This window comes from Paralichthys olivaceus, chromosome 5 (genome assembly GCF_024713975.1).
Source record: "Paralichthys olivaceus isolate ysfri-2021 chromosome 5, ASM2471397v2, whole genome shotgun sequence".
Taxonomy (NCBI): domain Eukaryota; kingdom Metazoa; phylum Chordata; class Actinopteri; order Pleuronectiformes; family Paralichthyidae; genus Paralichthys; species Paralichthys olivaceus.
The window spans coordinates 10,791,405-10,810,327 of NC_091097.1; the positions used below are offsets into that span (position 1 = coordinate 10,791,405).

Genomic DNA, 18,923 nt, shown 5'->3' on the forward strand with positions numbered 1-18,923 from the left:
ATTCTTTTCCCTCTGTCTGCTTCTCTGCCCGCATCTCCCTCACTGTCAGGACTTATTTATTGTGGCATGTGTGTGAGTGTATGAGTACCCGTCTTAAGGGTTAAAGCTGGTACTGTGAGGATGCCTGTTCATATCTGCTGATGCACATGCAAAAACAGCACATATGTGCATGCTTGTACATGCACTATTCACACAAATTCCCACAGAGTTTAATAATGTATGCATTTTGACATGCATTTAAAACTGCAGCTATACTACTACAACATCCACTACCTGGAGGGTTTGTTTGGAAATCCTCGAGGCTGAAACGCATGATTACTGCAGATCTGCAGAGCAAACGGCTGCTACAGAATTGTGGATGTGTGTAAGACCGTGGATCGAGAGGCCTCAGCAGGGCACGCTGGCTTTTCATTAGGTTTGATGTCCTGCAGTGTTAACAGGTGGAGGTTAGTTTGGCAAACTGCACAATCCACTTAAGTTACTCACTCTGAGGGTATATGCAGCCTCCTGCCTTCAATAAAAATTACCTCATATCCATACATGTGGGGGTTGTCTGCCTACGCACCAGATATTCACTTTTCCTTAAGAAAGACTCTCGCAAATGGATGCTGAGGAGTGCATCAATTTTTCATACCGCTATCAGCTTGAAAGGGAGCCACAGTTGGTGCCACACTGACTTTTTTTATGATGTATTACATAGTGGGCACTAATAAGCTATAAGTAATATCGGAGGCATGTCAGCTTCATTATCATAATGCTTTTTTTCCCAACATGTTTAAAACCTCGCTCTGCTCCTTGTCTGCTTTTCCCAAGCTGGAGAGTTTTTCGCAGCAACACGTCTTCTCTTCATTAATGTTTCATAAATGCTGGGCTGAAATTAAGAGCATATTTGAATCGGCTCCAATTTCATTACCACCCACCTATCCATTCTGCGCTTACTTCCCCCATTCTCATCACAGTGGCCGTTTAAAGAGCAGGAGGGAGGAGGTAATTCTTAAATGCAAATGTGCTTTGTCCCTATATACAGTATGCTTTGTGGCTGAGGTGGCTGCAGAGAGATCTATATATCAGTGCTCATAAGCCACTGATCTCCCGGAGTGCAAGTGGTAAACTTGCATATGTTTTTGAACTCTGGCTTGTTTATGCAAATATGATTAAGTCCTCTCTCTGTAGTGAAGAGTGGGTCATTGACATTGGCTCATTTAACATGGTGTTCAAACCATGCAGCCTATCACACATCTCATTAGTGTTGGGAAAAACAACTTCCTCAATATTTAATGTCATCCAGAATTATATTCAGGGTATGCAGAGGGAAATAAAGAGGGTCTAATATTTGCATAATGTATCAATCAATCAGTCAGTCAAACTTTAATTGCATAGCACCTTTCATGCAGGTTAGTGTAGTTCAAAGTGCTTCACAAATGACAAAAAAAGTAAGAGAAAACAAATAAAAACACTGCTAATAAAATACAGTAAATGGATTTTGATAGCTAAAATAACAACATAAAAAAAGAATAAAATTAAATATATCAAATTAATAGAAGAATATATAGTCAGTACTGCAGGCAGTAACCTGTACTATCATCATGGAGCTATCAGCGGCTAGCTGGGAGCACTTCAGGTCTTGGTGATAATCCTTTTCCTCCCAGAAACAAACACAACACTTTCTTTGGAATCTGAAGAGAAGAGATGTTAAGTTCACGGTTGCAGAAATGTATCCATTACACATGAGGGATGAAATAGAATATGTAAGTGCCAGATTTGAAGCCGTCATGGCTGTCGTGCAAGAGCCCATTAAGGTGGACGACAGCAGCAATGAAAACAACAGGAAACCACAGAGGGCAATAGAGATGAAAAATCAATTGGGCTTGCTCAGTAAAGTGAAAATTACTCTTAAAGATTTTTCTGGCTTGGCCCCATTCGCACAACCTCTGGGTCCCCACTGTTCCCATGGCATCACATCAGACAGCCAGGGTCTGTGAAGCCCCCACATCATCTGCTGCTGCTGCCGTGTCCCCTAATTGAAACTGGATTAAAAGTCACTGATACACTGATGAGGAAGAGTTGTGGTTTCAGAAAGGCTGACAGTGTTGGGAGAGCACTGGCTCTAATTTCCTCTAGCTTAGATGAAATGCTGCCCAGTTATAATGCTGAATGACAACTTCCTCTCAGAGGGGAGAAGACGAGATTGGTTGAGAGGGTGTGGTCAGTCGTAAGCTATAAAGTAGAAACCAAATCCTGTTCCAACAGGTTTCCTCTGCCTCCTGTAAACTGTAGACAAAAGAGCTCCGATCCCCCAAATACATCGTCAGCAGCCGACACTCACGTGGGAAGTGTTTGCAACCATTATAAAAACTAGAATACCTCAGCTATGAAACATTTAAATTCACTAGATCCTGATAAGTCCCAAAACATACAACACATTTTTTAATCTTGTGTGCACAAGATATTTATTTGTTTGCACAGGATAAATATCTTGTGCGCACAATTATTTACATGTTGGCTCAAGATACATCAACTGTGATGGAGAACTTTGTTTTTTCCTTTGAATGTCATAAAATCAAATATACACATACAGTATCTTGTTCCAAAAAAGTTAATTAACTTGTGTGTACGAGATTAAAATAAATCACATCCCTTAACATGTATAACTTTAACTAATATTCTCTTAAAAATCAATGGAGAAAAAAAAATGCCAATGTTAATGAAAGCGAGAAATAAAAATCCTGAATCCGCCCCTGATCTCGATCTGCACAAACATTTTGTGGGTTCTTCCTTTGGTCAAGCCCCATCCCTAATATAACCATGGTGGTATTTAACTAACCCAACAACTTGAGCGATTCTCTGTGGTGCAAAAACGCTTGTATGTTGTTAACGACTAACAAAGTTCAGAGAGATTATCCAATTAGACATTTGAACTGCTGGTATCACTGTGGAAAGTCCCGGGATGGACTTCCTCTGGCGTTTCATTAGGCCGACCTCGGAGTGGGATGCTGTAAAGCCAGAGCTAAATGAGATCATAAATCTACTACTCCTTACTTTATGAGCATGACGGGAAGTATATTATAACTTTCATAAGCAGCGGGAAGAAGTGGTGAGCGGGCAGAGGCACACCACTAGTCCTGAGATATGAGCGATCTGACCGCTACACTGTGGACTGAATGCACCGTCACATCTGAGGAACTGCAGCACTGCAGAGGATGGACAGTGTACGAACAGGAGGGGTGAGATAAAGATGTGCATAGAAAAAGAAGAGGAGACATAATGACAAGAGCCATGATAATAAAGTGAGAGGTGTCATCTATCTCTTTCTTCCATTTTCATCCACCAGTGCCAATGTTGTTCATCCAAGTTCTAGAGCTTTACTTTCTGTGCAAGTAGAAACATCTGCTCCTGCAACACACAGCTCTGTTCTATCTGTACGGCCAAACAATCAGGTCTCATTTTTCAAATTGAGTTGGTATCTCACACACACACACGCGATCATGCTAATAGACACCCCCACCCTCGAAAAGAGCAATCAGTCGATCCTCAATGCACAGGCCATCTGCTGGCCTTTAAAATAAAACTCAATGAAGACTTCAAGTGAAGTCCCTGGTCCCTACTGCGCCCAAGGAAAACCGATTACCACAGTCAGCGCAGCATGGTTGCCAGTCAATAATATGACTCATAAACTCATCATGCCCCTCTCCCTGCTGCCTCTTTTTCCCTCCCTGCTGCCTCTCGCTCGCTCCCACTCCATCACTCCCATGACCACCACCCCTCCTGTGTGGTGTCCTGCTCACTTTCAATCTGCAGCTCGCTCGTTCCAATACGGCTGGCACTTGAATGACAGTGGGGGTGGGCAGATGTGTCAAGTGCTTTTTGAAGTGGGGTGGGGGGGACTCTCAGGAGAAGTGAGACACTTGTCACTACAAGTGAGCAGCCACAACATTGTACTTTTTTTCCGGAGCAGGCTGCCAGTGCCATGCCAGGTGCCCTGTTGAAAAATACCATTTGCTGTTATAGACGGGTAGAACATAGCTCGATCACGACTGGTGCTAAACAGAAGAGCGAGGCGAGAGTGGCGGTGCGAAGAAAACATTGCATAAACTGTTAGAACACAGTCGCTGCTTAGCTGGAGGAAAATATGGATTGCAGAACGCGTGTGAATTATGATATCATCAAACTGGCAAATGAACCATGTCAAAATCCTGATTGCTTGTCCAACCATAGCTTCTGAGATCAATAGTGCTTGATACACAGGCCGTCACATAATCAGTTAATGTATCGAAACAATTTAAAATGATATTACCAGATTGGCTTTCTCTCAGATTCAGGCTTCACGTTGTCCCCACGGCAGAGGAAACCTGTCGGGGGTCTGATCTCCAATACATTGTGGTATAAGGCTGTTTGATAAACACTAAAGGAAAATGCTCAAATGAGAATCAGCATCAGTGTTTAATCTTTAATCCACAGCCAATAATTGATCGCTACAATCTGCTTTATCGGACCTTACAGTGGTTGAAGTTTACAGTTCCACACCCGACAGACAGAGACTGAAGGATTATCCCTGCCTCTTTTGTTTGTCGCCATTTGTTGTTCCACGCTGCCTTGTGATGGTGACAATATTTTCTTCACTCCTCTGCCGCACAGTTTTCTATTTTAGATATCAAACGACAAACACACACAGTATCGTCTCCATGACTTCAGAGGACACTACATTGCCTTATATTTATTCCCTGGAGACTCTAACTATATTATAACTTATTCCTGCTCAATTCTTAGTTTAACCTTAAAGTATGCATTCACAAATAGACTGGATATAAAGATGGACGACATGACAGCTCCCAAAAGTGAAGCCAAATCATCTCAATCGCTCCCTGGGGGAATCATCGAGATGATTCGATCATTCTATCATGTGGTTAGAGGCACAGTGGGCGTGGTAAAGAATACTGTGATATATGCCATCTTAGCTGCTCCAGTTGGGCCCTGCAGGAATACCGTCATCATACCCTGGCTGGCTGCAGTACAGGTTATAAACCAAGCCTACTCCATGTTAGAAGAAGGGACATACACTAAAATTTCAAAATACACGTCAAATATATCTATCAAAGATAGTTTCTGTTATATTAACTCATCACGTATGTTCACATGAAATACATTTTTCCAGTAAATACCTAAACGCACGCACGCACACATACACACACACACACACACACACACTCACTCTGTACAGTCTATGTTTAGGTTGATGATTAATGATAATGGTTCTGTGTCCAGACTGAGAGAATCAGACCCTGGGCAGGTTCTGCACTTAAGTGGTTCATGTCTTTTTATGACGTGAACACAATTTCTATCTCAGCAGACTCAGGGCCCAGTTCTTTTGTCAAATATCTTAACAATGGGAAAATATTTTAACGTGTCTTTTCACACCCATATCAGTTTGTTTTTCTCAATGTTGGAGGCTGACCATACTGCCTATACTTTCCCCCCGTTGCATAAAACCCATACACAAACTCAGTGAAGTGTATTGGCTGTGTTGTTGACAATTATTCCAAAACTCAGCTGGATTATTATTGAGCCATCTTTTGTTGTTTTCCCCATAGATTTTTACAATACCTGCTCATTACCTCCACCAAGGCTGGGATGTTTTCATTGCAGTATATCTGTCTGTTGTCCATTAATTTTTTTTAATGGATTGGGGTTTGATCCAAGGAAGAAGCCCTTATATTATGGAGCTGATAAACATAAACAGGTGGATCTGTGGATCTTTTTCACTTTATTTAAAAAGGCTGAGAAAGAGTGTTAGCGTTGGTGGAGGTGTGCACTTTCCAAGCACCCTTCTAGGTTTACAATGGATTTAAAATAATATTTAGTAGTATATTTCTGAAACTTATAAAACCTTATGTCACTTCACAGTCCCTGGGACAGGATTTTAAGTGTCCCAGCATCTAGACTCAAGACTGCAGGGGGAAAAGTTGCAGTTGAAGCCTAAACCATCAAAGTTTTTCATCAAGTGCTGCTGAATATATCAGTGCATCCATACCTGTATATCTACCTGACTAAAATGTGATAAATGACAGCAAAATGAGTTCCACATGTACCTTCATTAGACACGCTCACACCTACGGGAGTGCAGCCGAATGTTGTGGGTGGAATGTTTTAATCGCTCGCTGGCGCAGACTGAAAATGAACAAGAGGCAAAAGTTCACCATTGCTGCATTTGTGTACGTGAGACTAAGTCGGTATGTGTATCATGACACACTCTTGCCAAATTTGGGATTAGCTCCAGCCCCCCTTCCGTAACCCATACAGGATAAGCGGTAGAGATAATGGGTGGATGGATGCTCTGTAGGTGTGTGTACATCTTGGCCTTACTGTAAAGCCACATCATGTCCATGTACGTGTTAGAGTTCCAGGGCCTCTTCTGCTCATTAAGGAACATGGTTTTGCACTAACCAGATGTGTACAGGCATCCAGGCAGTGTTGTACTGAGTGCTATTGCAGTAAAGGCCCATAAAAACTCAGTCAGCTGTGTTCTTGGATCAGCTGGTACAGAAAGACTGGCACAGAAAGCAACTGAAGCAGACTTTGAAAATCGCTCTGAGCTGGGAGAATATGGGACGCAGCATGCATGGGTGCCAGGGCGGGGGGGCAGCCATGCGATGGCCACTGGCACACTCGCACCAGAGTGTCACAAGACCACAGCTAGATCGTCTTTGATTAGAGCTCTAAACATTGTGTGAGTCACGACTGCTTCCGAGATCATCACAGGCAAATGTCTCATTAATAGCGATGGGACTTTGAGGCAAGGTTTTACATTAAAGTTTCATTCGCTGGCATTGTTTATGAGGGGAGATAATTCCTGTCTCAAAGCAAAAGACATTTCCCATCACAACAGAGTGTTTTACAGTAATAATTCCTGCCACCTTCAAAACTGGCTCATCAGTTTTGATGAAACTTTGATGAAATGATCTTTAACAGCAGCTTTTTTCCTCCATTGCTGCTGAATGAAGGTTGCCTCAACCAAAATATCCTCTCATAACTATGTATAATATTTCACTGCGTGCGCTCTTTTGAAATGCAAATGATAAAGCCTCCACTCATGAGTTTTGATGAGAATGAATAGAATGAAAAGAAACCGGGCAGCAATTCTGTATTCCACTTGACCCTGAGCAGAATAAGCAGGTATAGGAAATAAATGGATGGCTTATCCAGGTCAAACCCTCCAGAGAAAGATGGGTGTTGAGTGGGATTATCAAGTTTATTGGTGTAGATAAGTCAAAAATAGATAATTCAAAAATTCTAACTCTGACACTGTTACAGAGATTACATTATGATTTAACTTTGAACTTGCATTCTGAATTAGCTGCTGGCATATGAACAAGTTGTAAGAAGAAAAAAAGACTAACGTTTTTTTCTTTTTACCAAAATGCTTTTAACTTGGTGCTTGACATTTTCATAATTGTAACACGGTGCTACAACACAAAAACATTCCAATGTGACATCTTGCAGCAACATTTAGGAGACGTAAAGTGGTAGATTGATGTTTTTAATGAACCATTATAAATAATAAAAGTCTTCTTCAAACAGATGGACCTCCGCCCCTGAGACAAGAACGACCAAACATACACGGAGTGCATATTTAAAACATACAAACGCACACATGCACGCACATACACATGCACATGAAAACATAATCCAGATGGTCGCGGAGCGCTTGGGACATTCAATTTCATTTAATCATTTCAGCAGACCAGGATATTTGCCTAATGGCTAAGGTGCCATAAAAACTCTCAGGATGGAGGCAAAGACGATCATTAACCACTCACGAACCTGCAAATGTCAAATTCATTTGGCATCTGATATCTTTCTGTTTCTCATTAGCACAGTAAGGCGGACAGACAGATGTCACACTAAACTTTCATATGTGTGTGTGTGTGTGTGTGTACGTAGTTATTACCCTTAAAAAAACAGCACCAAAACTGTTTTTAATTACAAATCACAACCACTGCCAATATCTTTGCTGTCCCTGTGTGATCGCCCTGTGCCGTATGAGACCAGTGTGTTTTATCCGACATACAGAGACAAACTGAGCGAGGGAGAAATAACACAAACTCAAAACTCTAACATTGTCTCAACCTCCCCGTCTTCCTCTTCACCTCTGAATCTGAGCAGCATCCTCCCCACCCTGGAGGTGACTGACAGATGGGATCAGCCTGAACATCACTCAGAACCGCTCTCTGCCTTCCGTCACAATGGCAAAAACATATGATTTACCGCTGCCGTCCACGCTGCGTCCTCAGCCTCTCACCATCACTCGCAGTCACCAGTCCCACAATTCAAGAGCATTATGCTTAATGTTACTCTAACACCAACATGTGCATCATTCATGCTTGGTTGAGACATTGCTCTCACATGCATGTCTACCTCCACCATCTCTCTTTTAATACAACATATCTCTTGAGACGGACCCCCCCTGTCGCCCTCCCATCTGTGCGACCCTCTCTGAAGCCCCTCTGCTGTTTGTGTCATTAACTATACACACACACACACACGCTAATTCACGTGTCAGGATCTTCCTATTTCTCCACTTTCTCCCTCTGTCTTCTGCTCTCATCTGTCACACTCTCTTTTTCTTTTATACATTCACAATGAAAGCATGCACAAACAAATACATTGCACACGCTTGCAAAAAGAAAAAGCAGAGGAAGTCATACGCACGCTGACAATCCTCTCCGAAGTGCCCCCTCTGGAGATGGTGGTCCCGTTGAGTCCCACCAGAGAGGGCAGAGTCTGAGACATCCAGTTGGTCACCATGGCCATGGTGCTGAGCACCGCCCCAATCTTTAGCATAGGGACACTCATGTTTGCTTCCTGTGGGGCCCGATGAAAACAGCCCTACAGCCAGCCCTGCCCTGCCCTGCCCTGCCCTGGACCTCGGCTCCACTCAACCCCACTCTGCTCCAGACAGCCGGGGCAGAGAAGCAGCCAGTCAGCCCCTGCCTCAGTCCAAGAGGAAGCAGAGCCCCCAGAGCTGGTAGAGCACAGTTATCAGACTCACACACCACTAGCTCAGTCAGAGGGACCGGTTAGAGGAGAGCAGCTCACATCCAACAGCATCACGCTGGAATCTTCCCTCTCAAAGTGACTGCCTCAGCCTCACCCCCTCCCTCTCTCTCCCTCTTTCCATCTCTCTCACTTCCTCACTCTCCCCTTATCTCTCCCTCTCTTTCTCCCCCCCCCCCTTCTTCAAGATGCAGAGCTGCGCATTGGCTGCCTCTGCGTCTCATCCCCTCCCAATCAGCCTCTGCTCTGTTCTTGCCAGCCCTGTTTTGCATGTGTCCGTTCTTCTCCATTCTTTCCTCTCTCTTTCTCTGTCATCTGGCTGTTCTTTTTTGACTCACAGAGTGCGCACACACTAACACACACATCTCTATAGGTGTGGAGATCAGAGGGGGCTTATTTCAGACGGCTGATCTGTGCTCTGCGTTGTGTGACATGTAAGTGTCCGGAGCACCCCAGATAGCCGACTGTCCTGCTGCCTCGTCACAGTGTCTGCACTGGATGGATGGAGGGTTGAGGATACGGAGGAGTGGGTGGACGGATTAAAGGTTGGCTGGGGGCTCATGATGAAAGACATGGGCAGGTGGTTTGGGAAAGTATTAATGTGGGACAGAGCCAGTTGCTGCTGCTCACAGTGAAATTCTACCTCATGGCACATCCTACATCAGCCTGTTGCATTCACTTGAACAGTATTTTATCAACTCTACCTTGCCTGTGTCTTCACCACATCCTCATATGCAGTTGTCTGCTTGGCACTCACCAAGGAACATGATGCTGATGCTATAAAACTAGTTAATGAGTGCAGAATTGGATGGAGATTGGCTTGATATAAACGGTTTGTATTTGCTGGCTGCTATAGTATGCTCTCCTTAGAGAAGGGAGATCACATGTTTATTTTTTTTCCAGTCGTATAGTTAGACCCTTGCTGTATTGCTATAATCCAAATGGATCTGGCGCTCAGCACAATCACATCTGTTAAGCCAGTGTCAGAAACTCTGCTGCCTTTTTTAGTGTCACTTCACTTCAGGGGACACCGCCTGAAGCCAGACTTCAGACGTGTTCTGAGGTTTAGATCGGCCCTTTTATCTGCACCACACTTTTTTGTTTCCACAATCATAGCAGCCTGAATTTGTCACTCACCTCTAGAGCGATGGGTCAGACAGAAGGAGATATGAAACTATTGACTATTGGGGGGGTGTCTGAAATGTCTCCCTGAAGCTAGAAGCATCCCCTCGCAACAATTCCCCAGCAAGACACAGGGCCACAGGCGGTGTCATTTTTTGCCCTAAGCCGCAATGCATAATGATGATAGAACAGCCTGCGTAGACAAAACGTCCAGGCCATCGCCCTTTTCTTGTTGGCTTGCTGGACTGCTGACTTATTCATTTTGTCAGCCATGGATGGGGTCCCCCTCCCCTCCAGTCATGCTGGGTGAGTGATATGGGTTTCTTCGTGTGGGGTATACTGTGAAGTGATATGGGAAGAGACAGCTTCTTGAGCCCCATCCAAAAAAATGTCAGCCCTTCTCAGCTCACCTGCTGCCTCTCACATTTCTCCCGCTTGCGTTTACTGCTCTATTTGTGCAGCAACACTGTCTCCGTGTGGTTTCCAGTGGAACTGCGGCAACTGTTGTACTGTCTCGAGGAGATGTAAGACATTTAGCATCACTGCTTCGGGTCCAACTTGAGGGAATATTGCAGGTGGTATATGTGCACACACAAACACACTACTTCTGTTTTTAGAGTCCAGGGACATGCCAGACCTCTTCTTTAATGGAATTGTGATTCAGTATTTATCTAAACAGCTGCTCTATACTGTAAATCTACAGCTAAACAAGTGCACACTATATAATAAATCAGTATGATGTGCATGTAAATATTTCAGTCCCTCAGTTATCCTTTGAGAGTTATCAGTAACTTGGTCCAAGCAACTGAGATTGGTTGATATCATTTTATTTATATTTGTAAAATGATGTTGACATATCTAAATGTGGTGTTGATGTTGTAGGTTTTTTTTTCCGCTCACGGACATCATGTGGGTGAGAAAAGCTATTATCAGTAATTCTTCCTAGACTGGGATGCAGTTACTGTCATATTCACATGGTGGCAGCAAAGGTTTAAAGATGAACATCCTTTAGGCCTACATCGATTTAAATTATAACTCCCATATCAGGTCTGTTACAAATTCAGGGATTCATCATCTTAAAAAGGCAGCTGCAGCTCCTTCAGGAGGCACTATAAAGACAAAGCTGGACATATTTCACCAGTTGTCAGATCTCTGTGCTGGCTGCCTCGTGAAAACATTGTTAATTGTCTGTAAATAACTTATTGGTTGAGGGGCTGCGTACATCTTTGATCTGCTTCCACACAGTGAACATCTCTAAACTCTCAAGTCATCAGAGTCCAGTCTGCTAAGTGTTTCTTGGCTGAAGCTTTACTCGACATATTATGCTTCGCATAGTCAAAATTAACTTCCACGTGATCTCAGTGTGTCTCAACTCTGACTGTGGGTTTTATTATCATTTATTATATTTTATAATCTTTATTTTTCAATGTTCTTTTCTTTTTATCTATTTCTATGTAAAGCTATCTTAATTGCCTCTGTGTATGACTTGTGTAAAGTTCTCAAAGAAAGCCTTGTACTGAAACTTTGAGGGCTGAATGTAAAACAAAATCATTCAAGATGCTGCTTTCATTGATGCTCCATCTTCGATACTGCGACTAAAGAGACCATGTATGACTGTGGCCACTGAAGTAGGCCAAATATTTCACTGCAAGTAAAACAAGAAATCCATCATTATCACACATTTATTCACTGCTATAAATCTTCCTTCAGTGGCTCCTATTTGTACAGTTTAACTTCAAAATGTGTGTTTTCTAATTAATTCTGCAGTGGGGCAGCACATAAAATGTCAACACACACACGCAATATTCTACATTTGGGAAAACATTATTTTGGCATACTGCATTTTGTAGCCCCTATTGTAAAACGTCTATCTTCAGAACTACACGAACCTGCCTTCTTTAGGTAATTGTTACCCGAAGGACTATATAACTATAGGAAAGCCAAAATATCATCAGTGTCCTCACTCAAAACCCATTTAAATATATTTCTTTCTTTCATGTTCACAGATAAAATTGTGTAACCTTGAAAGAACAAGTTTTGATTTCTTGTATTCAAAATAGATATTTTATGATTTTAAACTTCCATGTTGTTATCATTAAATAGATTTGTATAACATTCTGATATTATAATTATCAATACAACATTTGACATGAGTAGCATTTTAGGTTCTACAGCCTATTGCAGCTGGCTAGACTCCATTTAAATTTCCAACAATGTCTAGTTTGTGGTATTCAATATGTACGTTTATTTGACAAAATTAGATATAAGATATTTTACTTTACTATACATGTTACCATAGGGACTCCACATATGTTTTAAATACTTTTTTATAGAGAACTGACATGATTTCATTCATTTGTGCCAGTAACAAAATTCTGTGTGCATGCTGTACCTGCTGCATGTACAATTACTGAAGCCACAGAGGTTCATCTTTCATCATATCTTCCCTCAAAGTGTTTTAACCTTTGTACCCTTATCTTCTCCTTAAACACATCTTTCAGTCATTACTAATAACTTTCGCATTTGCTTTAGTTGAAAAGCGTTGAGTGCTCCTCAGCTATTTCTGAATTATGATTCTTCTCACGCAGTGCAGGTCAGGTGGCATCTTTTGAAAAGTGATGGACCAAATAAAGGATGGGAATAATGAGTGTGATGAGGACAATCTGCCATTCCTCAAAGAATTCCAGGCCCTGCCAATCAGCTGTCTAATCACAGAGTCTGTTGGCAGAACAAGCTTTCATTAAATATTAGCAAGAGAGGAAGTCAGCCATTTAACCTGTATTAATTTAATCCTTTTTGATTAATTTTCAAAGCCCTTCCTCATAATTTCCACTCTAATAATTGGCTAGCTTCGTTTTCGCTGCTGCTCTGCTGTGTCATTATCACCAGTTCTCCGTCACTCTCTTTTGTTACTCCTTCTCCCAGAATTTTATTCAGCATTCAAGTCCGATCACTCTCCAATGTTCCCTGCTGTCTCTCTCAGAGCCCTGTTCAATCAGAATAAAAGCTCAGAACTTGTGATCTTAGTTGGCTTGTTCTGCACTACACATACTGTAGATATAACGCTGTGGAAGATATAGTGTGCAGATTTTTGCGACCTCCACATAGACATGTCAAAATGTCCTTGTGCTTTATCCTAAAAGGTAAAAAACACAATTCTATTGTCTATTATGCTCCCCACCTATGGGTGTGCTCTACAAAGGGCATTTTTAATCAGTTCACATGGTGCAAATGGCCACCAACTGCAGAAATGGCAGCATTCAAGCACACCCATGGATGGCAGTAGAGCGCCACACAGCCCCAAGGCCATAGGGACAAGCTCTAAGTGAGATAACAATACAGGGGGAGCAGAGAGGCACAAAGCACCGCAGCCACGTTCTCGCTTTGCACAAATACACAACCGGCTGCAAATTCACAACTGAAACACAGGACCATATTACACCTCAGCTAATTACACAGACCTCCTTCATAATGATGCAGAGCTGTTATGACTGAGGCAGCGAGGCCTCACACACACACGCACAGCCCCTGCCTGAGCTCTGAAAGATGCCGGAGTCATCTGGCTCTAAGAATACTGGCTATTTTTCTGAGTCATAATTCATTAATTAGATGATGGACATGGAGGCCCACTGCCTTCTAAATATATCAAGATCAAAATCAGCTTAAACAAAGCGTGACCTCATTACCATAGCAACTATTTAAATGGCATAAATAGGCTGTACCCCAGGGTTCAGGCAGGCAGACACAGTGGTGTGCTTTCAACATGGAGTGTTTAATCTATTAACGGCTCCTGTGGGCCTTTGATTAAGGAAACTCATCTGGGCTTTTGCATTTTATAGTAGTGGCTGAGACCACAGGAGGACTATAGCTTACACACAAACACACACATCGACCCCTGCTTGCATAAAATACATCGAACACATCTGAGTTGAATATGTTCAATAATTCAAGCAGTAAGCATTCACCGCAAGTGAAGTAGCACCTCAGTCCCTCTCTGACCAAAGAGACGATTGACAGTATATGAGTCGTGTCTTGACTAGCTTAACAGTATATGATTTGCATGACGTGGGAGTCAATAACCTTGCATGTTCATCTTACATCAGCACAGTTGCACAAGATTAGTTACTGTTAAAGACAATAAAAGAGCTTCTACTCGGCTTTTAGATAAATGAGTGTTGATGTGCGCGCCTGTAAAGCTCATGTGTTAAATCTGTCCATTTCTGCGTTCATGCATTTACATATACGTACATGGATTTATTTATGTGCATCAGGGATTCTCCATATTTGTGTCCACATGCATGAGCAATGCTTTCTCTCCACTGGGCTGTGAAATATCTACAATCCCCGTTAATGGTGGCTGCCAAAGCGTTGTGCGAGTGAGCCGTTACATGCATGTAACACCCAGCAGTGTGGTCACTATGGTATGAAGCAGGAGTATAGGACCAAAACCATGTCCCCAAACGAGGCTCATTAAGTAAGGCCACTTAACTGCAGTAATGGTGGTAAACAGGTGAGAATCTGTCCCTCCGGGCAGAAGGAAAATCAATACAGTAAGTGTCTGCTTGGCTGTATTGACCATCACACACCTACAACACCCTGTGGTGAGTCCACTCGTTGTACAGCACAGAATAGCCGGTAGAGCCCATCTCATCAATGAATGACAAGGAAGACAAGGAAATCATAATATATCAGGAGGCAAAATCGCAAGACTGACACCAGGCCCCGGTATCTTCACTCTCAGAAAAATACTCTACCAATACAGTGCAGGTATGATTTTATCTTGAACAGATTTTCTTTATCTGCTTAAATTATGATTTTGATGAATATCAATTAATATTTCGAAATACTGGCACTTTTGCACAAGATGGAGATTTTCCAGTTCAGTGTGTCTCTATAGCAGCTCATTCTGCTTTTTTAATAGAGCACACATGCACTGGTTCAGTCAGAGAGGATAAATAGTAAAGATATTTACATTGCAATGTTTTCCTCCACTGAGCAAACACGGCATTGGAGACATCCTAGTGCAGTGTACGTCCCGTGAATAATGCTTGAACGTGAATTCAAATTTTATTCATAAAGTATTAATTGCCCCTGATTGCTCCCTTGATTACAATCCCAGCAGTCCATGAAAGCTTAAACATTATTATTGGTAGGGTATTTGGTATGAATGAACCATATGCAGTTGAATATCAGATCTCTCAATCAGGGATAAGCAGGGTCTCCATTATGCTTGAGGCCCCCGAAAAGAAAATGCCTTGATCAATTCAATAGACAAGAACTACATGTAGCAATCAGCTGCCATGCATTTTGCAGCACAGCATGGCTCCATCCACTCTTCTGCACCTTCTCTTGCCAACAGCACCAGCTGAATACAACTCAGCGCAGCACTTCCTGTGGTAAATGTGCCCAGCTGAATTGCCCGCAAGGCCGTGACGCACTCTCACACGCACGTGCACACAGATGCACATTCACGCACACAATTTCTATGATCATTTCCTGGCTCCATAAACTGTTTCCCAGTGTCCCACAAAACCCACTCTCTCCTGGATCCAGCGGCATAAAGCCAACACCACATCCTGACCTTTTCTCCCACCCAGCTAATCAAACATTCTCTCTGTTGTGCAGGGAAAGCTATTCCTGTAAATGGAGTAATTACTGACAGCAAATTGGAAGTCTTCAGCCCGACAGAAAGGTAGCTGATGCTCAAAGAAAAGCTTGCTAATTGAGACTGCCCCCCATGGCCACTTGCTTCTTCAGAACGCCCTTCACTGAACTTTTGGTGCTGCCCTTGTCATCACCCAGAATAACAGGCTTTTTATTTCTGTTCATCCAGATGATAACTTGTGTTACAGCCAGTGCTGGAAACCTAATTTCCTCAGCTCAGTTTTAGACAGTGCAGCTGATAAAACACATCTATTTCTGACATGCTAACATTTCTGAATCTGTATTAGATTTCTTTGAGTATTTTCAAAATTGTTTCTGCACTGCCGGGGTTGAGTGCCATTCCGTTGTTGTGTTACTATAGTGGCAGAGTGCTTTGTTTCATTAATGATGTATTCATTTATACCTGCACAAGAGCTGAGAGTTGATCTGTGATGTCATGCATAGGGTATTTTGTCAGATAACTAAAGAAACAGGCAGCTCCTTTTTTTCAATCGGTCTCCATCTGAGTCATTCGTCACATATGTCACCCAGTCACACAGACCAAAGGTATCGCCATGATTGGCTGATCACTGTGTTAGTTTACTCGAAATGGAAAATAAGCCAAGAATAACACAAGAGATAGACAAAAAGGTTTTAAAAGAGACTGTGATGTGTTGGAGAGGCAGAGCGAGCGAGGGTGTGAAAAACAAAAAAAAGAGGGAGAGAAAAGGATGGTGGTTGCATTTGAAACTCCCTGAGGTGATGAATTTACATCTTGTCTGTTTTATGCCACGTCTGCAACAGCGAAACTAACAGGACCAGAGAGGAGTGGTGACATCCTGCCAATTACAGTCTGGTTGACTTGGAGTCTGCTGCAGCCAATTGTGGAGAGAAAAAATGGAAAAGTCGTAATTTTTTTTGTGCTCGACATGGTCAGGAGCAAGCAGTGACCAGAACCCATCAGCTATGTACCGAGTATTAATAATGAAGGGACAGAACCAGCCTGCAGACGTGTGTCCAGCTTCTTTGTCAGAGCTCATGCTGAAGCCTTTATTTGTATCCTCTGTCTTCAGGTCATTAATGTTCAGAGAAGCTGTAACATTTAATTAGGGAGACATTATTAGTACAACACAGGCACAGCGTGCAGCGGAGAGAAATCCCCAAACAGCCCCCAACTGAAAATTACATTTACCACCACATGGAGTTATGAGCAAAAAGGGGAGAGAGAAATAAATAAATTAGCTCGTCACCGTGCACTTTTATGGAGTTTTTTTCTTGCTGGTAGAAAGAGTATAAAGGATTATTAGTCTAAATAAACAGTCTTGTGATAGCCCGCTTTCTTCCCCCAAGACCCTGCTCATGATTCCAGCCATATATTCTGCAAAGTCTCCGCCGCATTGTCAGAACGAGGATCCACTGATCCGTTCAGTGATTACACGAACAAACAGATGGGAAAATATCAACAAACTGGAGAAAATGAGTCTACAGAGCAGGAATGAAGCCTGCACGTTGAATATTATGATGGGCTAATATTCTGTGGAGTAAGCCGAGTGTGAGATGAGAAGTTTTTGAGGGGAAAGGTGTTGGTGGGAGGAAGGTGGAGAGGCCCTAATGGTAAAGAGTGGCCACAGAGGCTGGTGCTTCACTGCGGTGGCTGGCATTGGGTCATCACACTGGATCTCTCAGCAACAGATGCAACGTACAAGACAATGAAGTGGATTCATTGACGTGTGCTGAATTAGAACCCCTATTCTCAACATGTGAATTACACGGTTGCGCAGGATGTGCTTGTTTTGTGATATGCAAGTTAATGTGTGTTATAACCGACATGCAGCTGCCCCGTGTCTTTGTCTGCAGGATTCCAGACGATGCAGGATGTTGTGTGGCGCGTTTTCCACTCTGAGCACGACGCAGATGGGTGCTTAATGATGATATTTGTGAGAGCAGCCTGGGAGATATGATATCTGAAAGGCCATCCCTTGCATTAATATTCTGTGCAGCACAAGGAGGGAATGCAAGATGATTTTTCTCCCTTCAGGAGACGCTTCCTTTCCTTTTGCTAATCGTTAACACAAATATTTTCATTCGGGGTCTTAAAGACATGGCAGTCGACTACTCCACTGCTCGCTCCTCCTGGGACATCTCATTGTTGACTGATTGCATCTGGTAAAATGGACACGGATGCATTCAAAATAAGAACCAACCTCTAAGGATGGAAGATTAAAATGACAGAAACAGCCTCTAATAATGAACATGGGAGATTTAGTCTATGTATATTTCTTCCACCCACAGATTAAATCACTAATTTGAATTTTAATGACACTCATCCACCCACCCTACTCCGCACAACTATTAAAGCTGAGGCTTAGGTACGAGAAGGACTCCACACTCTAGTCTCTTGCAGTCCATAATGATCGGACAATTTCATCATCGATGTTCTCCATTTGGTGTCACGTTTCCTGAGCAACAGATTTGTTTCATAGTGTAAATGCCCTCTGCAAAGTATCTAATAATATGCACAGGTACAGATCTGCTCCAGCATGAGCTGAGCCTCAATAGTCGTGTTCAGGGTTGTTTGGATTAGATCAGCGCAGGTTTAAGCGTGCCAGCTGCAGATATTGATCCAGAATATACCAAGTACAAAAATGTGCCTGACAAGTGAGAAGTACTCTTCTCTGAAGATCGCGGCATGAGCTGGCCACATGCTGCTTCTCTCACTGAGAGGAGTAAAAGATGAGAGCTGGGCCTGAGAGGGCCAGTAGCCCGAGGCACTGAGGCTTAAAGAGAGAGACCTCTCCTGAATACCTATTCATCATATCACCATTAGTGTGGCTGAGGCACTCAACTGCGCTGCTCAAAAATATAACGAGGATTATGGAATTAGATCCCACAGCATAGTCTGACATGATAGGAGTATCACCCCTGCCTGATATACAGCTGAGCCGAGGCTGCAACCTCCAGCCTTACAGCAAAGATGCAGAAATATATACTGTTGATTCATGCACACAAACACAATGGTGGATAAACAAGCGCAGACTGTAATCATCATGAGAGCAGGTTTTTTTATCAGAGCATGACGCCCCCCCCCCGTAGAGATGCCACTCTAC

The 18,923-nt window shown here is 42.8% G+C and overlaps 1 protein-coding gene across 3 annotated transcripts in view; it reads right to left on the minus strand.

Annotated features, from left to right (window-relative positions):
- Positions 1 to 18,923, minus strand: part of olfm2a (olfactomedin 2a) — a 52,568-nt gene that overhangs the window by 13,229 nt on the left and 20,416 nt on the right. The window contains exon 1 of one of the 3 annotated variants that reach the window (XM_020094663.2): positions 8,707 to 8,984. The exons of the other annotated variants lie outside the window; for them this stretch is intronic. Coding sequence (XP_019950222.1) covers positions 8,707 to 8,850 — 144 coding nt within the window. The 5' untranslated portion in view covers positions 8,851 to 8,984. Of the gene's footprint in view, positions 1 to 8,706; positions 8,985 to 18,923 lie in introns of those variants that run through there. 3 annotated transcript variants of the gene reach the window in all.